Here is a 26417-nt window from a genome sequence, read left to right on the forward strand (position 1 = left end):
TATCACGTGCCATCATTTGATCGGATCGTTAGTTAATTTTAATGGTCAAACATAGTAAAAACCAAAACCGTTAACATAAAGGCTTAATTTATTTATTTTATTAATAGCAAGGGTTCAATTGGGGTAAATTAAGTTAAAAACTTGATTGAATTTTTATTTTTCTTAAGGACTTTTTATAAGTATAACCCTTTTCTTTTAAGTTACAACATACAATCAACAATTATTATCATGATTAATTACTATTAACACAAAATTTAATAACTAAATTAACAAATTAATTTTAGTCCTTATTTCAATATTTGTATACATTTCAATTTTATTATCGCACTTTATTACTTCCATAAATTATATATTAATAATATATTTGATTGAGTTGATGTCACAAGCTAACTTGATACCGACTCATAACACTATAATAAATAATTTAATCTAATATTTTTATTTTAATATTATTTATTAATTAATTTTGATAAAAAATTTCAAGTACCTAATATTTCCCACTTTCACCTCTAAAAAATTAAAATATTATCGAAGCTTGGATGTTAAGTCAAAGTCACCCTTTTAACCATATTTTATGATATAATAATATGTTTGTTTATTTTATTAATAAAAAGGAAATTTAAAATGACATAATCCGATCACCTTTTGGTCTCCCCTTCACCATCTAGGTTTCTATAAGATGGAAAAAGAAATGGAAAACACCAGCTTTTTTTAAGTTTTATGTTTATGCATCCATGCATCTTCTCCTTTGCTTCTGATATGCATGCATGCATCTTTCTATCACATTATTCCATTAATTTGTGTCTAAATTGATACATACATAAATTATACTAATTTTATAAATTAGTATTTTCTTTTTGTAACAAGGGTACTTAAACCATACCTCATTATCTAAATTATCCCGTTGTTAAACAAATTCTTAGTCAATCATTTTGTGATAGAAGAAAATTCATAACTAAAAGAAATTTAAAAAAAAGAGTTAAACTTTATTTCTTTACCCAAATTCTATAACTCATCCAAACTCAATTTTCAACAAACTAATCCCACATTCCAGCGAGCTTCTTTTCCTTTTTAAACCTGAATTTCGATTCTTTTCTCACTCAATTCAAAATCTATTTATTATTTTCTTAAAAATAACTTTTTTCGTTTTTTATATACTTTGGATAAAATAGTTAATGTTTGATGAACTTCTATAATGAAAACCCGGATAAATCATAAAATCTAAATACAGAGAAGAAACTACGTAAGGAAAAAGAAAAGGTAAAGAGGATTGAAAAATAGTTCCCTAACATTTAAGAAAAAGGGAAATTAATTGATACATTGTCAGAGGAGTTTTTAGACTCCATAAGCAAAGTTAGAAGGTTGACAAATGTCTTATAAGACTATAGTAAAATATTAAAAAATAAATATAAAAAGACACGTGTCAATTTTTTAAAATTGGTTGTGGAAAAAAAAGTAGACTATCAATGTACCAAACACTCGCTCTACAAAAACTTTAAAAGAGAAGAAAGAATCATGGAGAGGTGGAGAGTGTAAAAAAAGTTGAAAAGTTTTAATTTAATTAAAGAAAAACTATTTTGTACATCACCTATGGAGTTTTTTAGATTCCACAAGCGAGTTGAAGGTTTACATGTGTCCTGTAGGGTATATTTAAAAATTTCAAAAAATAAAATAAAATCTCTTTGGGATCTAGTTTTTGTCATCGAAAATTGGGTTCAAATGAGTTTTTCTACGAGTTCTTGAATTTTCCATTATTGAAATTCTTTGGTGAAGAACAAAAGAGATGAATATGAATAAGTTTGTTTGTTTTTTAAAATGCTTAAGGAAATATTTTTTTTTTTGGTGGGGGTTTAGTTAAAAATTGCCAAGTATCACAAAATGATAGGCTAAAATATGTTTTGAACAACTGGATAATTTGGCTAAAGGAGTATAGCTTATCACTTTGGGTAACAGAGCATGGTTTAGGTGCCACTTCTGACTAAAAAAAAAAATTAGATACAAACTTGAGAAAATGGATATAACTTAGGTATCATTTTGTGATTTAAGCATTGTTCTTATTGAAGGCATATTCATAGTTTACTTTGGATGACTTTTTAAATGAGATCTTGGCATATCTGTGTTGTTTGATTGGCATAAGCTCAAATGACTGTCTCTTAACTTTCTATTGTGCTTTGAAATGTATCAAGTCAACATTTAGAGCTCGAGTTATGTTATTTTTCTAACGTGGCATACATGAGGATTGTCATGTAGATGACACATCAACATTTAATTAATTTTATTAAAAATTTAAAAAGTATTTGTTTATATTTTATTTATAATTTTTATAATAATTTTAATTATTTTTAATTTTCAAAAATAGTTTTTTATATATTTTTAAATTTCAAAATAAAAAATATTAAATAAAAATTGTAAATGTGCCATTTGTAGTAAATGTGGTGTATGCAACTTATTATATTAAATATATATATGGGATGAATTAGGTATATATGCTGAAAGAATTATTTGGTAAAATAAGTCATTTTTAAAAAAAACTTAAGAAAATAGATCGATTTTGGAGAGAGTGTGTGAAAGCATGTTCAGCTGGACGCGTTTTTTGCACAGTTGGCAGGTAAAATGATTTCTTTCACTTTTGAATATCAAACAATTCTATTAGGGGTAAGTACGCAAAGATTTAAGGTCATTTCTTCAATTTGCTCTCCATTTCTAAGTTCGTAGCCTTCGCAGTAGCTTCGTCGATGTTACCTACCAAATAAAAGGCTTGTTCAGAAAGACCGTCTAATTCTTCGAAAAGTATCAATTTAAATCCTCTAATTGTTTCTGCTAGACCAACATATTTCCCCGGGGAACCGATAAATGCTTCCGCTACGAAAAAGGGTTGTCATAAGAAACGCTCAAATTTTCACGCTCTTGCTACGGTTAAGAGATCCTCTTCGGACAATTCATCCAACCCAAGGATAGCTATAATGTCACGAAGTTCTTTGTGTATTGTAAGGTTTACTTAACCCTTTGCTAGATTTCATAATGTTCCTCACCAACGATTTGAGGTTGGAGCATAGTGGACGTTGAGTCTAAAGGATCTACCATTGGATAAATACCTTTGGCGGGGGGTAAGGCGAGGTCGGTTGTAGCATCTAAATGCACAAATGTTGTGGCAAAGGTGGTCGGTCAAATCATCTGCAGTACATAAACCGCTTGAATAAAAGTTATGGATCCCTCCTTGGTAGAAGTAATTCTTTCTAGTGAAGTACCAGAAAACACGTCTAATCGGACGTTTTTCCCTTTAAATCACATTTTTGACTTTTTAAATATAATTAGTTTCTTTGGTCAAGTGGTTAAATGTTAGTGGTTTTCTCCTTGAGTCTTGAGTTTGATTCATCATCCACTCATATTTGTATTTTTATTTCATGTTGTTTTAAATATTTGTACGTCAATTATTTATTTTCTCCACGTATATTGTGAGTATGGTGCTTTCTAATATTATAAAATAAATTAATTATTTAAGATACAATTATTGTTTTTATATGTAAAATATTTCATCATTGTTTTTCATTTACATTTTGGGTATGATGTTTCAAATATTTTTATATGTAAAATATTTCAGTTAATTATTTCAAATATCATTATTGTTTATATTTGAAATATTTGAAATACACATACAAAAATATATAATACTAAAATTTACTACACTCATGATATGGATTAAATATTTGATTTTATAAATAAAAGGTTATTAATTAAAATAAAATAATATATTTATTAATTAAAACAAAAAGCTTGAAATAACATGAAATAAAAATTATAAATGTGTTTAGAAAAGGAATTGAACTTAAGACTCAAAGATGAAATCACCATTTAACCAAAGGAGCTAATATGTTAAAATATTAATTAAAAAATCTTAAAACAACATGAAATAAAAATACAAATATAAGTGGAAGAGGAATTAGACCCAATACCCAAGGAAAAAATTACTAACATTTAACTAAAAAGTGACTTAAAGTAAAAACGCGTCCAATTAAACATGCTTTCTTTGGAAAACTAGTCCAGCTGTACGCGTTTTTCTGCTAAACTGGACGTATTTTCACACACACTCCAAAATCAACCTATTTCTCCAATTTAAGAAAAAAGAAATCTATTTAGCCAAATATGTTAAACATTCGGCATATCTCCCTCGTTCAGCCGTATATGATATGCTATGAAATATGACCAATGTACATTTCAGGGGTTGTTGAAGTTGGAACCTGAATTTAGTTTTCCAAAATAGAATTTCATTTTAGGTTTTATACTATTTTAAAATTTTAGTTAATGGCATCACTTACAGGTAATACTACGGTGTCCACGTGAATTGAATTTCAAACAAAAAATCTGTTATAAACGCAATCTTTTCCAGTAGCCGCAAAGTGTTCATTTTTTTAGTTCAACGTGCGTCTGGCTTCTTTGCACTTCCTGACTTAATTTTAATTTAAAAGCAGAGAAAATAATCACAAAATCAGATTTTGTATTTCTATAGTAATAGAAAGAAACAGTTTTTCTTCAACCATGCACTGAATCGTAAGCAAAAACAAAGCTTCAAAAAAGTGATTAATTGATGGCGTCTATGTAATTCATACTTCAAACAGATTTGACTCCATTATTTTCATCTTCAATTCTTTGTCTCTCAGTTTTCATTTTTTTTCTGCCAGAAACCAAGGAGAATTCATTCATGTTGTTGATATTTATTAAGATTATTATTGTCTTAGTAGCCTGAATCAAGGAGTAAGACGAACAAAACAATGGCGTCAGCTCTTGCTGGAGATGATCTACTAGCAAGGTCGATGAGCAGCGGAAGGAGCTATCGGAGCTGGACCTCAGCCAGCTTCAAGGAGGTTTGGCAAGCGCCGCCGGAAGCGTTTGGCAGGAGTGGACGTCAAGATGAGGAGGAGGAGGAACTACGTTGGGCGGCTATAGAGAGGTTACCCACGTATGATCGGTTGAGAAAAGGGATGTTGACACAGATTCTTGATAACGGCAAAGTGGTTCACCATGAAGTTGATGTAGCTAAGCTTGGAATGCAAGCTAAGAAGCAGTTAATGGCTAGTATGTTGAAAGTTGTTGAAGAAGATAATGAAAAGTTCTTGAGAAGATTAAGGGACAGAACCGATAGGTAAGTTAACCAATATACGTATGTCGTTTTGGAATATTGATCTTATTTGATTTGATTGATTCGGTTTTGTTTGGTTTAGAGTGGGGATCGAGATTCCAACCATTGAAGTTCGGTTTCAGCATTTGGAAGTTGAAGGAGATGTATATGTTGGAAGCGAGCCACGCTACTCTTCTCAATGTTACCTTGAACACCATAGAGGTATTTTTTTCAAAAGAATAATTTATCGTTCAATTTGAATCTATTGTACTAGAATTTGATATTTTATTTGGTTTATTTCGATTTCGCGTTTTTAACTTTTGTTTAAAAGCAGAGCATTCTCGGATTGCTTCGCTTGCACCATCTAAGAAGAGAAAAATCGATACTTAAAGACGTTAGCGGCATAGTCAAACCTTCGAGGTTATTTTTCCCATGAAAGTTTATCATGATGTCGTAGTTTATATAACTTTGTGTGAATTATCAATTAAATTTGAATGAAAATTTTCAGGATGACTCTACTTCTAGGTCCTCCAGAGTGGAAAAACAACGTTGTTGATGGCACTCATTGGAAAGCTTGATCGTGATCTAAGGGTGACTTTCCTAATCCCACTTTATATAATTGGTTTCATCTGAAATATCATATGATCTCCTAAAAATAACTTCAACTTGGCTTTGTGTAAACAGTCATCTCGGAAAGTCACTTATTGCGGTCACGATTTGAATGAATTTGTTCCTCAAAGAACGTGCGCTTATATCAGTCAACACGATCTTCACTATGGCGAAATGACAGTGAGGGAGACATTGGATTTTTCGGGACGTTGTTTGGGTGTGGGTACCCGATATGAAATGCTTTCGGAGTTGTCCAGGAGAGAGAAGGAAGTTGGAATTAAGCCTGATCCTGAGATTGATGCTTTCATGAAAGCCACAGCAGTTGCAGGCCAAGAAACAAGCTTGGTCACTGATTATATTCTAAAGGTTATTATTCCTCTTAGTTTATCGCTTAGACAGACAAATTAAAAAGTAGTATTTGACTCTTGTAAGAATTTGTAACAGATACTTGGATTGGATATTTGTGCGGATATCATGGTCGGAGATGATATGCGTCGGGGTATTTCCGGTGGGCAAAAGAAGCGTGTCACCACAGGTATATTTTCTCCAACAGCCTTTTTGTCTATCACCGTGGCATTTTTAGTCTAATGGTTGTTTTCGGTTCAACTTCTACTATAGGAGAAATGTTGGTAGGACCAGCAAAGGCTTTATTTATGGATGAAATATCAACAGGATTGGATAGTTCAACTACTTTCCAGATTTGCAAGTTCATGAGACAAATGGTTCATACCATGGATGTAACCATGATCATTTCTCTTCTACAACCAGCGCCGGAGACATTCGATCTATTCGATGATGTTATCGTACTCTCAGAGGGTCAAATTGTCTACCAGGGTCCACGTGAGAGTGTCCTGGATTTCTTCGAATTCATGGGCTTCAAATGTCCTGAAAGAAAAGGAATTGCAGACTTTCTGCAAGAAGTAACATCCAAGAAAGACCAACAACAATACTGGTTCCAAAAGAGCCTACCTTACGGATATGTTTCAGTTTCTGACTTTGTCAATGGCTTCATTGTTTTCGCATTGGTCAGCAACTTTCAATGGATCTTAAGGTTCCTTATGACAAAACTAGTACCCACCCTTTGCTTTAGTTACTAAAAAATATGGAATTTCCAATTGGGAACTGTTCAAGGCGTGCTTTGCAAGGGAATGGCTGCTAATGAAGCGAAACTCGTTCGTGTACATTTTTAAGACTGTCCAAATAACAATCATGTCATTGATTGCCTTGACTGTGTTTTTAAGAACTGAAATGCCAGTTGGATCCTTGGAAAATGGTCAAAAATTCTTTGGAGCCTTGTTTTTCAGTCTAATCAATGTGATGTTCAATGGAACGGCGGAACTTGCAATGACGGTTTTCAGGCTACCAGTGTTCTATAAACAAAGGGACTTATTGTTTTATCCAGCGTGGGGTTTTGGTTTGCCAATTTGGGTGCTTAGAATCCCACTCTCACTTATGGAATCAGGGATATGGATTGCTCTAACATACTATACAATTGGCTTTGCTCCAGCTGCTAGCAGGTAAGTTACATTGAAAGCAATCCTTTTTTTTTTCTATTGATCATCATCTTGTTATTTTAGCCTTTGACTAAACATCATTTTTGGGTGTAATCTCCAGGTTTTTCCGTCAGTTCTTGGCATTCTTTGGCGTCCATCAGATGGCTTTGTCGCTCTTTAGGTTCATTGCTGCAATAGGAAGAACAGAAGTGGTGGCAAACACCTTGGGTACCTTCACCTTGTTATTGGTTTTTGTACTTGGAGGTTTTATCATTGCCAAAAGTAAGTGGTTGTTGACCTCTCTTTGTCGCTATTAACATTTAGCTTCAGTTCAAACATCCTAAGAGTTATTACTTGCAGATGACATTGAGCCATGGATGATCTGGGGCTACTATGTTTCTCCTATGATGTATGGACAAAATGCCATCGTCATGAATGAATTCCTTGATGAAAGATGGAGTGCGGTAAGATCTTCAAAGTCTTATGCATTTAGTTATATAAACTTGGGTTAGCCATTCATAAATCATTGTCTTACACATAATGGATGCAATGCCAGAACAATACAGACCCCAGAATTGATGCACCAACAGTGGGTAAAGTTCTTCTCAAGACCAGAGGCTTCTTCACCGAAGAATATTGGTTTTGGATTTGTGTTGGAGCACTCTTCGCATTCTCCCTTGTCTTCAACATTTTATTTATTGGAGCTTTGACTTTCCTGAATCGTAAGTGACATTCTTAATTTCATTTTGACAACATCTACAACTTACATTTGATTGGGTTTGAATAAATTTTCAATGTGGGATTTCAGCTCTGGGTGGTTCCAAAGCAGTAGTTGTCAATGAAGATGAAAAGAAGACTAAAAACCCATACTCGGGTGGAAGAATACCAGAAGGTGATTGAAATGCTTTTGAGCTTTGAGTTTTTTTTCCCCGTCTGTTTAGAAGTGTATAACTTTTCTGAATGATTTACAGGTATTCATATGAAAGCAAGAAACTCTTCTAACAATCCTAGAAAAGGCATGGTTTTGCCTTTCCAACCCCTTTCACTTGCGTTCAACCATGTTAACTACTATGTTGATATGCCTGCTGTAAGTTACTTACATGTTATCTGAGAGACATTGAAAACTTTATAAGCTGACATTTTGTTCATGATATTTTTGGTTTAATCATGGTTTCTTTACCAGGAAATGAAGACTCAAGGCATAGAAGTAGATCGTCTTCAGCTGCTTCGAGATGTTAGTGGTGCTTTCAGACCAGGAATATTGACAGCGTTGGTGGGTGTGAGTGGTGCTGGAAAGACAACCCTGATGGATGTTTTAGCAGGGAGGAAAACAAGAGGATACATTGAGGGACATATCAGTATCTCAGGTTACACCAAGAACCAAGCAACCTTTGCTCGTGTCAGCGGTTACTGTGAACAAAATGACATTCACTCCCCACATGTCACCGTTTACGAATCACTCTTGTACTCAGCTTGGCTCTGTCTTACTTCCGACACAGACACCAGCACTAGAAAGGTTTGTAAAAACATCTGTAAAGATCACTTGTTCTGGAATCATATACAGAGTTCCTATTGTAAAACTATGTTTGGAATTTATCGTTGAATAGATGTTTGTTGAGGAAGTTATGGAGTTGGTCGAGCTCAAACCACTAAGGAATGCTTTAGTTGGTCTTCCTGGAATTGAAGGCCTTTCAACTGAACAAAGGAAAAGGTTGACAATAGCCGTAGAGTTGGTTGCTAATCCTTCTATCATCTTCATGGATGAGCCAACTTCAGGGCTTGATGCCCGGGCTGCAGCCATCGTTATGCGAACAGTGAGAAACACTGTGGACACAGGGAGGACTGTTGTCTGCACAATTCATCAGCCTAGTATTGACATATTTGAAGCATTTGATGAGGTGAAGAACTTGATGCACTCATTTCTTTTTCAGGAACTTCACCACTTTTCTGTTGTCTTTTTATTTCTATTGCCTGCTTTTCATTGAACTTAGTATTATGCTTGTTGCAGTTGTTGTTAATGAAAAGAGGAGGGCAAGTCATTTATTCTGGACCACTTGGTCGTCATTCTCACAAGCTTATAGAATATTTTGAGGTGAAACTTATTATTAGGTAACTCGATGACAAAGTTGAGCAACATAAGCTAGTTCTAAAATTGCATCTTCGAGTGCAGGCCGTCCAAGGGGTTCCGAAGATCAGAGATGGATACAATCCGGCGACATGGATGCTTGAAGTCAGTGCTCCATCTGTCGAGGCTCAATTGGATGTGGATTTTGCTGATATTTACGCCAATTCATCACTTTATCGGTATGTTCAAATGCAATGCCAAAGATCAGGCAATTTTTCTCCCCTTAGACTGGCCCATCATTGGGCTCAATTTCTTAATTTTACAAACTTTCAGGATGAACCAAGAACTTATCAAAGAGCTCATGCACCAAAGACCGCACCAAGGATCTCTTCTTCCCAACACAATATTCTCAGCCATTCCTCACCCAATGCAAGGCATGCTTTTGGAAACAACACCATGATGGTCTTCTTGGAGGAACCCTCAATACAATGCCATCGGGTTTTCATGACAACATTTGAGCAAAAATGGGCCTAAAATTATCGGCATCTTATTTGGTATTATCTTCGGATTGAAAAATAGTTCCCTAACATTTAAGAAAAAGGAAATTAATTGATACATTGTCAGAGGAGTTTTTAGACTCCATAAGCAAAGTTAGAAGGTTGACAAATGTCTTATAAGACTATAGTAAAATATTAAAAAATAAATATAAAAAGACACGTGTCAATTTTTTAAAATTGGTTGTGGAAAAAAAAGTAGACTATCAATGTACCAAACACTCGCTCTACAAAAACTTTAAAAGAGAAGAAAGAATCATGGAGAGGTGGAGAGTGTAAAAAAAGTTGAAAAGTTTTAATTTAATTAAAGAAAAACTATTTTGTACATCACCTATGGAGTTTTTTAGATTCCACAAGCGAGTTGAAGGTTTACATGTGTCCTGTAGGGTATATTTAAAAATTTCAAAAAATAAAATAAAATCTCTTTGGGATCTAGTTTTTGTCATCGAAAATTGGGTTCAAATGAGTTTTTCTACGAGTTCTTGAATTTTCCATTATTGAAATTCTTTGGTGAAGAACAAAAGAGATGAATATGAATAAGTTTGTTTGTTTTTAAAATGCTTAAGGAAATATTTTTTTTGGTGTGGGGTTTAGTTAAAAATTGCCAAGTATCACAAAATGATAGGCTAAAATATGTTTTGAACAACTGGATAATTTGGCTAAAGGAGTATAGCTTATCACTTTGGGTAACAGAGCATGGTTTAGGTGCCACTTCTGACTAAAAAAAAAAAATTAGATACAAACTTGAGAAAATGGATATAACTTAGGTATCATTTTGTGAGTTAAGCATTGTTCTTATTGAAGGCATATTCATAGTTTACTTTGGATGACTTTTTAAATGAGATCTTGGCATATCTGTGTTGTTTGATTGGCATAAGCTCAAATGACTGTCTCTTAACTTTCTATTGTGCTTTGAAACGTATCAAGTCAACATTTAGAGCTCGAGTTATGTTATTTTTCTAACGTGGCATACATGAGGATTGTCATGTAGATGACACATCAACATTTAATTAATTTTATTAAAAATTTAAAAGTATTTGTTTATATTTTATTTATAATTTTTATAATAATTTTAATTATTTTTAATTTTCAAAAATAGTTTTTTATATATTTTTAAATTTCAAAATAAAAAATATTAAATAAAAATTGTAAATGTGCCATTTGTAGTAAATGTGGTGTATGCAACTTATTATATTAAATATATATATGGGATGAATTAGGTATATATGCTGAAAGAATTATTTGGTAAAATAAGTCATTTTTAAAAAAAACTTAAGAAAATAGATCGATTTTGGAGAGAGTGTGTGAAAGCATGTTCAGCTGGACGCGTTTTTTGCACAGTTGGCAGGTAAAATGATTTCTTTCACTTTTGAATATCAAACAATTCTATTAGGGGTAAGTACGCAAAGATTTAAGGTCATTTCTTCAATTTGCTCTCCATTTCTAACAATTATTTATTTTCTCCACGTATATTGTAGTATGGTGCTTTCTAATATTATAAAATAAATTAATTATTTAAGATACAATTATTGTTTTTATATGTAAAATATTTCATCATTGTTTTTCATACATTTTGGGCAAATATTTTTATATGTAAAATATTTCAGTTAATTATCAAATATCATTATTGTTTATATTTGAAAATTTGAAATTAAAAATATATAATACTTTCATGATATGGATTAAATATTTGATGAACCAAGAACTGAAATCACCATTTAACCAAAAGCTAATATGTTAAAATATTAATTAAAAAAATCTTAAAACAACATGAAATAAAAATACAAATATAAGTGGAAGAGGAATTAGACCCAATACCCAAGGAAAAATTACTAACACTAAAAAGTGACTTAAAGTAAAAACGCGTCCAATTAAACATGCTTTCTTTGGAAAACTAGTCCAGCACGCAAGGTATTTTCACACACACTCCAAAATCAACCTATTTCTCCAATTTAAGAAAAAGAAATCTTAGCCTTAAACATTCGGCAATCTCCCTCGTTCACGTATATATATGCTCAATGTACATTTCAGGGGTTGTTGAAGTTGGAACCTGAATTTAGTTTTCCAAAAATAGAATTTCATTTTAGGTTTTTATACTATTTTAAAAATTTTAGTTAATGGCATCAAAGGACAACGGATGTAAGCATTATTTTTATCATAGAAACAATTTTCAGCATTTGGAAGTTGAAGGAGATGTATATGTTGGAAGCAGAGCCCTGCCTACTCTTCTCAATGTTACCTTGAACACCATAGAGGTATTTTTTTTTCAAAAAGAATAATTTATCAGTTCGAATTTGAATCTATTGTACTAGAATTTGATATTTTTATTTGGTTTATTTCGATTTCCGCGTTTTTAACTTTTGTTTAAAAAACAGAGCATTCTCGGATTGCTTCGGCTTGCACCATCTAAGAAGAGAAAAAATCAGATACTTAAAGACGTTAGCGGCATAGTCAAACCTTCGAGGTTATTTTTTCCCATGAAAGTTTATCATGATGTCGTAGTTTATATAACTTTGTGTGAATTATCAATTAAATTTGAATGAAAATTTTCAGGATGACTCTACTTCTAGGTCCTCCAGGAGCTGGAAAAACAACGTTGTTGATGGCACTCGCTGGAAAGCTTGATCGTGATCTAAGGGTGACTTTCCTAATCCCACTTTATATAATTGGTTTCATCTGAAATATCATATGATCTCCTAAAAATAACTTCAACTTGGCTTTGTGTAAACAGTCATCTGGGAAAGTCACTTATTGCGGTCACGATTTGAATGAATTTGTTCCTCAAAGAACGTGCGCTTATATCAGTCAACACGATCTTCACTATGGCGAAATGACAGTGAGGGAGACATTGGATTTTTCGGGACGTTGTTTGGGTGTGGGTACCCGATATGAAATGCTTTCGGAGTTGTCCAGGAGAGAGAAGGAAGTTGGAATTAAGCCTGATCCTGAGATTGATGCTTTCATGAAAGCCACAGCAGTTGCAGGCCAAGAAACAAGCTTGGTCACTGATTATATTCTAAAGGTTATTATTCCTCTTAGTTTATCGCTAGATGCACAAATTAAAAGTAGTATTTGACTCTTGTAAGAATTTGTATGAGATACTTGGATTGGATATTTGTGCGGATATCATGGTCGGAGATGATATGCGTCGGGGTATTTCCGGTGGGCAAAAGAAGCGTGTCACCACAGGTATATTTTCTCCAACAGCCTTTTTGTCTATCACCGTGGCATTTTTAGTCTAACGGTTGTTTTCGATTCAACTTCTACTATAGGAGAAATGTTGGGACCAGCAAAGGCTTTATTTATGGATGAAATATCAACAGGATTGGATAGTTCAACAACTTTCCAGATTTGCAAGTTCATGAGACAAATGGTTCATACCATGGATGTAACCATGATCATTTCTCTTCTACAACCAGCGCCGAAGACATTCGATCTATTCGATGATGTTATCGTACTCTCAGAGGGTCAAATTGTCTACCAGGGTCCACGTGAGAGTGTCCTGGATTTCTTCGAATTCATGGGCTTCAAATGTCCTGAAAGAAAAGGAATTGCAGACTTTCTGCAAGAAGTAACATCCAAGAAAGACCAACAACAATACTGGTTCCAAAAGAGCCTACCTTACGGATATGTTTCAGTTTCTGACTTTGTCAATGGCTTCAGTTGCTTCCGCATTGGTCAGCAACTTTCAATGGATCTTAAGGTTCCTTATGACAAAACTAGTACCCACCCTGCTGCTTTAGTTACTAAAAAATATGGAATTTCCAATTGGGAACTGTTCAAGGCATGCTTTGCAAGGGAATGGCTGCTAATGAAGCGAAACTCGTTTGGATACAATCCGGCGACATGGATGCTTGAAGTCAGTGCTCCATCTGTCGAGGCTCAATTGGATGTGGATTTTGCTGATATTTATGCCAATTCATCACTTTATCGGTATGTTCAAATGCAATGCCAAAGATCAGGCAATTTTTCTCCCCTTAGACTGGCCCATCATTGGGCTCAATTTCTTAATTTTACAAACTTTCAGGATGAACCAAGAACTTATCAAAGAGCTCAGTGCACCAGCACCTGGCACCAAGGATCTCTTCTTCCCAACACAATATTCTCAGCCATTCCTCACCCAATGCAAGGCATGCTTTTGGAAACAACACTGGTCTTACTGGAGGAACCCTCCATACAATGCCATCAGGTTTTTCATGACAACAGTTATCGACATCTTATTTGGTATTATCTTCTGGAACAAAGGACAACGGATGTAAGCATTATTTTTTATCATAGAAACAATGTATTTCTGCCAAGGGTGATGGAAAATTTTGGGATTAACCAAAACTATTGTGATAACTAGATCAAGACAACAAGATCGATGAATCTTCTCGAGCAATGTATTCAGTGCTTTTCCTCGGAGCAACCAATCTCATCTTTATTCAATCTGTTGTTGCAATTGAGAGAACGGTCTTCTACCGGAAAGAGCAATGGAATGTATTCTCAATTGCCTTATGCATTCGCTCAGTAAACATTGTTCGATTTTGTACAAATGAAATTGATTTGTTTTCGTGACATTGCCATTGAATGGTGGACTTAAGAACTATCATTTATTTCTGCGGTGGCAATAGAGATAATCTATCTTGCAATTCAAACTCTCATTTATACATAACTTTTTACTCGATGATAGGATTTGAGTGGACCGGTGAAATTCTTATGGTTCTACTACTACATATTAACATGCTTTATCTACTTCACCTTGTATGGAATGATGGTCATCGCTCTAACTTCTGGTCATCAAATTGCCGCCATTGTCATGTCATTCTTCCTAAGTTTTTGGAACTTGTTCTCTGGTTTTCTCATTCCTAGGACTGTAAGTCATTTAAAAGCCATTAACTAACTACACTTTTCCGCTTGAGGGGGAAAGATGTGCTAAAAATTGCTTATTATTCATCGCATTGCAGCAAATCCCAATATGGTGGAGGTGGTATTATTGGGCATCTCCAGTGGCTTGGACACTATATGGCCTTGTGACGTCTCAAGTGGGCGACAAGGACGGTCCTCTTGAGGTCCCTGGACGGTAAAATATGATCGTAAAGGGCTTCCTTAAAGAAGATTTGGGGTTCGAATACAGCTTTCTTCCAGCAGTTGCCGTGGCTCATGTTGGTTGGTGTCTCCTTTTCTTCTTCGTATTTGCCTATGGTATCAGGTTCCTCAACTACCAAAGGAGATAGATAAGCTTCGAATTTCAAATTCACCAAACCATTTGACTAACTTCAATTGAAAACAACTTGTAGTTGGTCGGTGGAAACGATAGTTCCATATTCTTTTACATAAATGCAATGCCAAGATTTTCTTGCTATAAGATGTAATTGAAAGGCTAAAAGAACTGCTTCAAAATCAGAAATGGAAGCATCTCCATTTCATCGAAGTGAAAATTAGCTTTTCTTAATTATCCCCTATTCCACCATTGCTTCAAAACTTATTTTTAAGGAAAACCCTTCATAACCGTAACATATATATGTTTGCTAATATGACAGTTAAAGACCACTAGGACATAAAGCCAACAGACAGAAAGTGCAAGCAACTTGCATAGGAACGCGTTTTCAGTGTCTAAATTAGTTAAAAGAGTTGAAAGGGGAAGAGAAAAAAATAACATTAACAGTGACTAAATTCAAGTGCTGATATAGCTAATTTCAGAAGTAGAACCCTTAGGCAACTGATGCAGAACACTAGTGGCTGATGAATTAGATGTGGATGATGATCGTAAAGCCTCGGCAAGAGGTCCTCCCATAGAAGCCACCTGGTTCGATACTGCCCATCCTCCCATGGCCCAGTTCAACGGTGGCTGCTGATGATGCTCCCTTCTGCTGTCGCCAATTCCTGTAGACAGCTTCAACGACAGATCCGAGGAGGAATTCCCGGGCATAGAAATCGAGAGGCATGTGGAGGAATTAATGGGGCTTGCATTAGTTCCATTATTGTCAGGGTCTTGTAGTGTTCTGGGCCAATCATCAATAAAATGTCTCAAAATGTGACCATCAGATCTGTCATCGACCTCATTTTGGGCTTCAAAAAGACCCTTAGGTTTAGTTTTGGACTCTGGGGAACTGCCAGACATCAAAGAACATTTTAGTGCAAATATCCAGCAAAAAGAACAAAGCAATATAACGTAAAAAAAAGTAGTTGGGGTCAGCTTGTGCAGAACTTAAATAAAATTTGTCAGATTTTGATCAGGGTCCTACTATGGACGTATCACTACCAAAAAAATATCAACATAGCCCCTACAAAAGATACTTTGGAATCCAAAGCTCCACCAGTTTCATTAAATATGTAAAAGAATCCATATCAATTCAAATTCAGATACAGCTTATTTGGAAAGTGCTTGAAAAGTTATACGGTAAACCCATACGTCCAACATGCGCGTAACTTCGACAGTCAAAAGGAACATAGAAAAATCCCACCCTACCACAACACAATTTTTCTTTATTTGGCTCTACATTTTCACCATTTTCAAAAATAAGTCCTTTTTTTCAAATCCAGTTTAAAAAAAGTATCGATTATGGATAAATTTGTACATCCCTCATCACGATCCACTAAAACACAAATGCATATAGTTTCCCTTAACAATGGTACTAGCTAAAAGCCATCCAAATCCAGAAGACAAGGCAGCAAGATTTTACCTATGATTAAGCTGAAGAAGATCAACGGGAGGGGAAGGCCTAGAAAAGCCAATATTGTTGGGACCGTTAGCCACCGCTGCTAAGGTTGAAGCGGTCATTGGGGATCTGGCTTTTACGGCACCACATCCACTACCACCACCGCCGAAACGAGCAATTACACTGACATTGCTATTATTAGCTGCAGCGGCGGTGCTGCTAGATGTGGGCATTTCCACAGGCTTTCTTGAACGGTTGCGGCCACAGTGTACGTGTCGCTCGCAATACTTCTGTCCAGGCACCACGTCCTTGGAGCACCTCCATTTCTTGCCGTCAGTTCTCCGGCAATGGCCAGGCTCCGGATCCATTGCTGCTCTTCCCCAGTACCCTGATTGTAACACTGATCGCGCGTGTACATACCATTCATCAGAGCACTTGCATAGACATAATACAAAATTATTTTGTGGACCAATTTTTTTACCAGTTATTCTATGTCAAAGCAACAATAATAAATTAATGAAAAAGTGGGCAAGTACAGATTTAATCAATATACAAAGCAAGGATAGATCACGAATGAGATGAGATCTTAACGAAAATGCAATATTTTAAAACGTAAAGGTGAACAAACCCTAACGGGGAGTTCAAACTTGATAATCAAATATTTGGAAGGCAGAGAAAATCAAAACATTAATAAGGAGAATCCATGGAGTTAATATGCATTTAAAGAAATGTAAATAATTAATGATGTAACAGAAGCAAGAAAGATGAAAGAGTGACATACAAGCTGGCTGGTAATGGTGGAGGAAATAGGAGGAAGAGTAAAGAAGGCTTTTCTTGATTGGGTGGAGGAGTTCGGGAGGAACAGCAGCGCCTGCCAACATGTATCTATAGATCAATGCTTGTAACTCCAGTTCTTGCCACTGAGCCAAGCTGAAATAGCTTCCCATTCCTACTAAAAAGGAAACTCACAACATCAAGGAGCTGGATGAAACCAAGCCACTAAGTTATAAACTTTCCAAACCGGGGAGGTGGAAATTTTCTGCCAACAAAAGGGTGCCAAGGAATAAAAATCTTACTGCTGTTGGAATCAGGAAGTGGTGCTGATAGGCTGCCACTGATTTTGCTGTTGGATTCAGATACAAACAAGGGGAGAGCAGATGGTTTAGAGGATGCGTGTTGCTGTTGCTGTTGTGAGTGGTGGTGGTGGTGGTGATGGGCATCAAGGTTAAGTAGAAGTTTTGGTATCTTTGCAGAAGGTTGTTGCTCTGACTCATGCTGGTTTCTCCATTGCTTCAAATGCAAGTCCGTGGAGAGAGAGTGAGTGAGAGATAAAGATAAAAGAGTTGTAGTTTAGTTGCTTTTTTGGTTTGGGTTTGGGTTTAGGGTTCTTAATAGACAACTTTGTTTATCTGGTGTTGGGGTATCTGTGAAGAGAAAGTTTGGGTTAAGCTTTTGCAGGCAGGTTCCTTCTTTTATATATAAAATTTTGGCAGATAGCATAGCATCCTTAGGAAAGAGAGTGATATAGAATAGGGGGAAAAAAAGAGAAACTATGTTCTGACATGAAACCTGCAAAGCTTGCTTATAACCCAGTGGAGAACCCTTGGGACACTTGAGAAGAAAAAATAAAAGACTGTCAGACAAGACAGTTGAGCGCCCGAAAAAGTAAAAGAAACCCTCAAAAAAATTATTAAAATATCTATAATAATAAATCCTATTGATAGAGAAAGGAGATAAGCTTATTATTAACCTGCAGTTTTTTCTGCCTCTGCACATTGCATTGGAAATACCATTTTTTCTTTAAGCTCCTCTTTGAGAGACCAGTGGGGAAGGAGGACTCCATCCATTTAAGATAGTGCGGTAGAACTCATTTCAAGTTTTCAACACACACACAATCACATCAAAACATAAACAGCAATAGCTGCTGAGATATTATTAGTCTGACTGACAGAGGTTAATTACGGTTTAATTTAATCCTGTCTTAACTTTTTTCTATTTTAAGCGTAATTACATTCTTAAACCAGGGACGGTTTGTATATTAAAATGAGTAGATATAATATATTTTAGGATTTTGATGGAGCCGACAGAGGCCGACCTCAGGCTTTTCTGGTTTGTCTTTCCAGTCAAAGATGTGTCTTATTCTGCAGATATGCTTTAACTTAACATGAAGATTACCCTGCATTTACACCCCCCAACTAAAAATTCCATGTATTTTCCCAAGACAATAATAAAAAGAAAACAAGTTTATATTTGTTCGTCTTCTTCGTGTTCAAGTACATACATAGGAGAAACTATATATATGAATGTATCAAATACTATATATGTGAACACCTATATTGTTTAAAACATACGCTTTCTTTTCATACATGAAGTGAAAGAAAGGCATAACACACTCTACGAATAGTTTTACATAAGAAGATAAATGAATAGTTACATAAATTTTATTATTTGTAAGAAGAAGAAGAAGAAAGAAAACAATCTTGGATCAACTGCACTCACCATGTACGGATCTCGAAAGGGAATCCTACAACTACGACCAAAATCCACGTCACTTATTTCGTCTTTACTTGAACAACTTAAAAGAACAGTGGAAAATGAAAAAAAAATACAAGGGTCACATGTCTGAAGCAGATAAATACGTCAGTGACTGACACAAAATGGCAGGAACGATGTCAGAAAACACAAAGACAAAAGTAGAGCTGCTCACGTGGGTCCCTCGTCCCTTTTCAACCTTTTTCTGTAGGATAAAGTAAAGCACGCCGGCACACCATCCCCCCCACCCCTCACGTGCCTTGACGTGCCTTCCTCTTTCGCACCATTTCCATTTCCTTTAAAAAACAAAGAAGCTAATAATAAGAAGGTGCTTCGATCTCTCGAGTTTAGAAAAGACGAGGATCATTCATCGCTTATATTAATCATCAATCATCAACAAAAAAAATTATTAATATTTGTCATATATAAATAACAACTAATTTTACCTATTTATCTGGATTTGTTTATAGATAACTTAAAAATTCATTCGAGAAATTTGAATAAAAATAGTAAGCTTGTTTAAAATATGGGTCAAGTTTGGAATTAAATTTTAAAGCCCGAGCCAATTCCATTTTTCAAGTTTGTAATGTTTTATATTATGTTATTTTATATATAATGTAATTTTGTAACACATAAAATTAAATCTATAATAATACATAATACTATTATAATATAAATATTAAAAAAATTAAGATTACTATATACAAAATTATAATAAATAAAAATCATATAAAATTATTAAATATTAAATTAATATAAATATATTTTTAACAATTAAGAAAATAATATCAAAGGATCAAAAATAGGCTTGGGTTAGCCTTTTATAAATATGGGTGAACTTGAGCAAAATTTTAGGCCCATATTTCGGGCCAATGAGAGCTTATACAAACATAAAATGTATTAATATTATACTTAGGCCTGACCTGAACTTAACCCAGCCTAGCCCATGAATACCTTTAATTATATATTCGCATGCTAAAAGTTAATTTGTTCAAATATTGAGTTATTCATTTAAATTTAAAAGGGTGTACAAATTTTGATAAGGATCAAAGAATTAAATCAAAAAATAGGCTTTGACAAAAAAATTTAAACCAATTTAAAACATGAGTTAGGCTCAACTTAAGCATTCTAACCTCAAGCTTAATCCGATCCAACTCATTTTTAATTTTATAATATACTATTTTATTTTATTTTTAAATAAGGTAATTATTTAGTACAGAGGTAGTGAAAATTTTAACTCAACAAGTGAGATTGAAATTTGACCATATGTCATATTAATTCAATTATTTTAAATGCAACTTAAGGATACATGACAATTAAAAATTTTCATCACTTGTATACTAAATAATATTTTTTGCATATTATGTAATTTATAACGATAAAAATTTAAATCTATAATAACATGTAATATTACAATGGAAACATTAACAATTTGTTAAGTTGCCCATAATAAAATTTTCATAAATGAAAATAATATAAATATTAACAATTATTTACAAATAAAAATAAAATTGAGAAAAAATTTAGATGAATGGGTGTACCTAACCTATACACATATCTACAAACAAGTATCTCAGGCTGTGTTTTAACATTGGTTGTATCTTGCTATGCCATCGCATGTGAAACTTTTGTCAACTAATTTTATTCTTTGCTTGGTTTCAAGCTTTGTTTTATCTTGTAATGGTATTAGAAGGTTTTGTCTTGCTTTCATTGTATTTTCTAATGGTGACACTTGTCTAACCTTTGCACAAATTTTGTTCTTCATTTTGTCTCAAAAAAAAGTTCTTTGGTGTTGCCACTTGTTGATGTTGGTTGATAGAGGGACCATCCACAAAGTCCCAAGTAAATTCAAGATTATGCACTTAAAAGCATTTGTCTTATTAATTTTGTATGTTTGTTGGAGCAACTATTGCAAAGCTTGTTGTTTGTCCACAAAATGGCTTACTAAATTATTAATTAAATGTTTATAATTAATAGCTAAATCATTATTTATGAAAATATAGAGATATAAAATTTTTCATGTAGCATCCTTTGTATGCATTAAGTCAATAAATTATAACAAATACTTTACATTAGCTTTTGATCTAAAGTTAAATATTTTTATTTTAAAATTTATAGATGTGTGATATATGTTCAATTACTCTACCATAATGCAAAATGAATATTTAAAGAAGGTTTAGAAATTCATTGGCTATAAATCTCTCTATTATTAAATATTTTGAAGTAATAATTGAAGATTCAAGAATGACATGATTTATCGATTATTGTAATTTTGATAAAACAATTTTCTCAACAAAAGTGGGAGAGAATAAACAACTAGATGAGTTAACTACTTTGAATGGATTATCATTATTTTATATAAATCCTCGTACAAAGTAGTGCGAATAAAAAGTGCAAAAGAAAAGTTATTTTATTACAATTTTTTTGCCATATATGTTTACTAATCTTAGGAGAGTAACCAAGTTTCAAATACTAATGGAAAATGCTCTAATTTGAATCGATATGCTAGTAGGATAACATGTTAGAGAAAATGAAAGGAAACATGTTAGATCAATAGGTTCCAAAGATAAAAATCTTGTGGAAGAAAAATAATAAACAATCATTATGGTTATATAGTGAAGGCAAATGCTATAGAAAAACTCGACATAACTAATTATAAAACTCTAAAAGAGATTCAAATAATTGAAAATGAAAAGACCACAATAAATTACGCCACAACGAGAAAAGATAGAACCAAAACAAAAATACATAATTGTTGAAAACATTTCTACTTATAATATTGTTGCTAAAATAACAATATAAAATAAGGATCTTGAACCTACATCTGTTGAAGAATGTCGAAATAGAGAAAATTGACTAAATTCAAAAGACGTAATTCAAATAGAATTGAATTTACTTGTTAAACGTTATTTTTTTGGACCTGTAATCCAAAACCCTAAATGTGTCGACTTGTAGGATATAAATGGGCATTTGTGCGAAAACAAAATGAGAAAAATAAAATTGTAAGATATAAAACACGATTTGTAGGACAGTAGGTTTCACAAATGCCTAGAATTGATTATGAAGTGACGTGCTCTCATGTGGTAGATGCAAACAAATTTAGACATATTATTAGTCTCGCAATACATGAAAAACTTGATATACACTTGATGGGTGTTATTGCAACATATTTGTATGAAAATTCTCAAAGGATTTAAAATCCTAGAAAGATATAAGATTTCTCAAGAAAATTGCTCACTCATATTAAAGAAATCCTTATATATTAAAACAATTTGACATTTATGGTATAATCATATTAGTGAGTATTTGTTGAAAGAAAGTTATAAAATAATTCAAATTGTCTATGTGTTTTATAAACAGAACTTGATCAAAAAATTTTATAATTAATGTTTATATTGACAATTTAAATACTATTGGAACTCTTCTAAAGCTTCAAAATGTAGTGAAATATTTAAAAGACTAATTTGAAAAATATCTTCGAAAAATAAAGTTTCTCAAGTTGTGTAGTTTGAGTGTAACAACCCGGTACAGTGGTGTCGAAAAGTACGATTTCGGGTTTCATTTTAATGAACCAAGTCTATAAATAATTAATAAAAATATTTACGGGGTTATGCTAAAATGAATTGAATTGAGGATATGTAATTTATTTGATTTGAGTATTTAATCTAATCCAATGATTAAATTGTAAATTTAGATCGCTATAAATTTTAATTTAAAATTTGTTAAAGGGACTAGAATTGCTAATAGACTAAAAATTTTGGATGACAATTGTAACAGCCCGATTCTGGGCCTAGTCGGAACAGTGGTTTCGGGACCACAAATCCGACAAGGGAAAATATGACTATTATTATATTTTTATGGTCTACAATTTTACGGAAAAATTTCGTAAAAATTTCGTTCAAAAATTTCGACGTTTGGGCACTCAATTTAGTCAAAAGGACTAAATTGTAAAAAGTGCAAAAGTTGAGTTCTACATGTTAGAAGTGTCAAATTGTTATGAAATTCTAAATTGGAGGTCCTTATGTGGTAATTAGACCATTAGTTAATTGATGGACAAAAATAGACCTAAGAAATGGGTGAAATAGATTTTTTTAAATGGGGGCATTTTGGTCATTAGTAAATAAATAGAATTAAAATGGGAAAAAGATGGAAAAATGGTGTCCATCTTCATTAAGTTGCTGCCAAAATTTGGAAGACACCATAGCTAGGGTTTCTTTGCTTTCTCAAGCTCATAGTAAGTGCATCCTAGCCCCGTTTTTAATGTTCTTTGCATTTTTGAAATCCTCGTAGCTCGGTTTAGCTTATTTCACTGTTAATTCATGTTAGGGTTTATATTTGGAAAAATACCCATAGGTGAAAAGTGTTTATTTTGCTGTTTTATGGTGGAATATGAAGCTAGAAATTATGTTAAACAACTTTTGCTAAGCGATTTTAAACAAAAACGGGTAAATTGACATAATCGGTAAAAATAGTTAATGTTCAAAAGTATGTGTTAGAGTGAGAATTTGATGTTGCCATAGAAGGGAATAATGTTCAGCATGCCATAAAACATAAGAATAAGTGATGAAGCTTAATTTCCGAGCTTGGGGACAAAAGTGTAATTATGCAAAAGTTTGGGGGCAATATTGTAATTTTCAAAAAGTTGGGTGGTGGATTATTTTAATAAATGTGGACATTAAATGAGTTAAATTTACCATTATAGATCAAGAAAGACGAGAAGACTACCTCAAACGGGGAAAAGAGAAGGTAGTGGAGTAAATTGAAAAATTTCGATATTTTGCACCGAGGTAAGTAAACATGTGATTTAATGCATTATTTTGATATTATTCAATATATGTTAGTATTTAATAGAACATAGAATAAATATTTGGCAAGATCCTAAAAATGTGGTTAAGTTGGGAAAGGTGGTAAAGTGTTGAAAATATGGGTTTCGGTTGAACACTCGGAATAAGCCGGAGTACATTGAATATGAAGGGGTTGCTAAGTGCTGATTCCCCGACTCATTGGTGGTTGCTAAGTGCTGATTCCACCATATCTTTAAATATAAAGGGGGTTGCTAAGTGCTGATTCCCCCAAGGGGTTGCTAAGTGCTGATTCCCCGATTCATTAGTGGTTGCTAAATGCTGATTCCACCGTATCTTTCAATGTGAAGGGGGTTGCTAAGTGTTGATTCCCCCAAGGGGTTGCTAAGTGTTGATTCCCCGAATGATTGGTGGTTGCTAAGTGCTGATTCCACCATATCTTTGAATGTGAAAGGGGTTGCTAAGTGCTGATTCCCCGAATCACTGGTGGTTGCTAAGTCTTTGAATCCACCGATAACAGTTAACATTCCGAGTGTTCAACGAGGAAATTGGGAAGGTGAATATTTATGTATGGTGGACAAATTTATGGGAGGAATATTGGGTTTGATACATAGTCAACCCATGTATAAGGTAAGAGGAAGTATCAAAAACTACAAAAGAGCAAATTAAATATAAAACTGTTTTGAACAACGGCAGTTGGGCAACTTTGAAAAATTACCATAAATGGTGGAAAATGAATTGGAGGTTGAATAATATATGAAATTAAAGCTGAGTGAGTATATTTTCATATGAAAGAAACAGAGCAAGCAAAAGAGTTGTATATTTGGGGATATTTGAATTTATTTGAGACAGGGCTGGATTGATTTCGAAATCCCCTGTTCCAACTTTGGAAAATCACCAAAAATTGTACAAAAATAATTATGGCCTGAAATTTATATGACTGGATTCCTTATTGAGTCTATTTTTAATAGAAACAAACGAGACCATTGTTTGAATTTTTTTACAGAGAGTTAAGTAAATTTTAGTAAAGGGAGGTCAGAACCGTCGGGCAGTGAAACAGGGGAATCTTTAAAGAATAAACTGTACTAATTGGCTAAATCAAAAATTCTAAAAATTTTATGGTGTAAAGGTATATGAGTGTAGTTTCGGGAAAATTTATGGAACTTAATTTGGAGTCCTGTAGCTCCAGATAAAAATAAATTAGCGTCTGTGATGCAGAAAGACAGTTTGCTGGAAATTAAACGAACCTTGAAATTTATGTGTGACTAAAATTATGTTGCTATGAAATCATGTGGGAAATTTATTTATTTGTCATATGTTTACTTACTAAGCTATATGCTTACTCGTTTTTATTTTCCCTTGATTATAGTGACATCAGCCAGCTTGGAATTTGGACGAAGTCAGGAAATCATACACACTATCATCAAATTTTTGGGTATTTTGTAATTAATATTTTGAAATATGGCATGTATAGATGACTTTATGTGATGTGGTATAAATATATATATAGTGTTGTTCAGTTTAATATGTTGGTGATTATTAATGGAAAAATTATGTCTGAACATATATCTGTAATTGGTTGGAAATATTGAAGTTGTTTGAAATTGTTTTTGGAAAGTTGCAGGGGGTTTTACGTAAAACAAGCCAAAAAATCTTCAAATTTTATAAAAAAAATTATAAGTGTTTGAGTTCTAGTAATACCTTATACTCTATTTCGGCAAGGAACACGGGTAAGGGGTGTTACAACAATAAAAATGTCAAATTTGTGGCTAAAAAAAGATGGTTGTTATGTGTTTTTATTTATTATAAAAAATAATAGTAAAGTTAAAATAGTTTAAGAGGAAGGAGAGGGAATATGTCTTCTCCATCATTCCACGAGAGAAAAAAGAGAGAAGAAACATAATAGATTTGCTTAGGGTTTTGAACTTTAACCCACAAATTGATAAGTGTAGTTTATTACATTTCTTATAAATTTTATGTTTTTAGATCGAGGAATCATAATTTAACTAATTTGTGTATCAATTTATAAAACTGTTAAGGTTTTAGAAAGTTACCATTAATGATTTTTCTATGTTTTTAATGTTAAATTGATAGATTTTTAGTATATACATGAAAAATGACTAGATTTTTGAAGTTAGATGTTAGATTTTTACCTAAGAAAATAAAATGGATATCAAGTAGAGTTTGTAACAGCCCGTTTTTAGTGGAAATCGGAACAGTGGTTTCGAGACCAGAACTCCGAGTCCGTAAGAAAAATTATTTTAAAATTATTCTATGGTCTACTGTATAATAGGAATATCGTATAAAAATTTCGTTAGGAAATTTTACTGATTACATGTTTAATTGATAAAAGGATCAAATTGCATAAAATGCAAAAGTTTAGTTTTAGTAGCTATAAGTATCAAATAGCTACGAAATTCAAAATTTGAGGTCCTTATATGACAAATAGACCATTAAGAAGAGTTAGTAGATAAGTATGATGATTCATCCATGGAAATTTAAGAAAAAAAGGACTAAATTGGAAAGTAAAATAATAAAAGACGATAATTAATTAAATAATGAAAATATCATCTTTTTCATCATCTTTCCCAAAAATTTTTTATGA

At 33.3% G+C, this 26417-nt stretch overlaps 1 protein-coding gene and 2 pseudogenes across 1 annotated transcript; 1 reads left to right on the forward strand and 2 right to left on the reverse strand.

Moving 5' to 3' along the window:
• Window positions 1–2677: 2677 nt before the first annotated feature.
• Window positions 2678–3387, reverse strand: LOC128032605 (ATP synthase subunit beta, chloroplastic-like; annotated as a pseudogene).
• Window positions 3388–4392: 1005 nt separating this feature from the next.
• Window positions 4393–15137, forward strand: LOC105799698 (ABC transporter G family member 39-like; annotated as a pseudogene).
• A 251-nt stretch (window positions 15138–15388) lies between these two features.
• Window positions 15389–18325, reverse strand: LOC105799697 (growth-regulating factor 3). The gene is made up of 5 exons (XM_012630373.2): window positions 18229–18325; window positions 17555–17827; window positions 17260–17427; window positions 16503–16878; window positions 15389–15929 (listed from the first exon to the last, which is right to left on the reverse strand). Exons 1-5 carry the CDS (start codon window positions 18323–18325, stop codon window positions 15494–15496), a joined length of 1350 nt encoding a protein of 449 aa, XP_012485827.2. The 3' UTR covers window positions 15389–15493.
• Window positions 18326–26417: the final 8092 nt, after the last annotated feature.

The sequence above is a fragment of the Gossypium raimondii genome, chromosome 9 (assembly GCF_025698545.1).
Source record: "Gossypium raimondii isolate GPD5lz chromosome 9, ASM2569854v1, whole genome shotgun sequence".
NCBI classification, from domain to species: domain Eukaryota; kingdom Viridiplantae; phylum Streptophyta; class Magnoliopsida; order Malvales; family Malvaceae; genus Gossypium; species Gossypium raimondii.

What these genes read in the sequence shown, in the direction of transcription:
- LOC105799697 (XM_012630373.2), bottom strand. Translation starts at nt 18,325, where the DNA reads ATGGATGGAGTCCTCCTTCCCCACTGGTCTCTCAAAGAGGAGCTTAAA. An exon ending in ACTTCCTGATTCCAACAGCA is followed by an intron (nt 17,428 to 17,554) that starts GTAAGATTTTTA and finishes CCTTTTTAGTAG; the next exon opens with GAATGGGAAGCTATTTCAGC. An exon ending in CCACCATTACCAGCCAGCTT is followed by an intron (nt 16,879 to 17,259) that starts GTATGTCACTCT and finishes ACGCGCGATCAG; the next exon opens with TGTTACAATCAGGGTACTGG.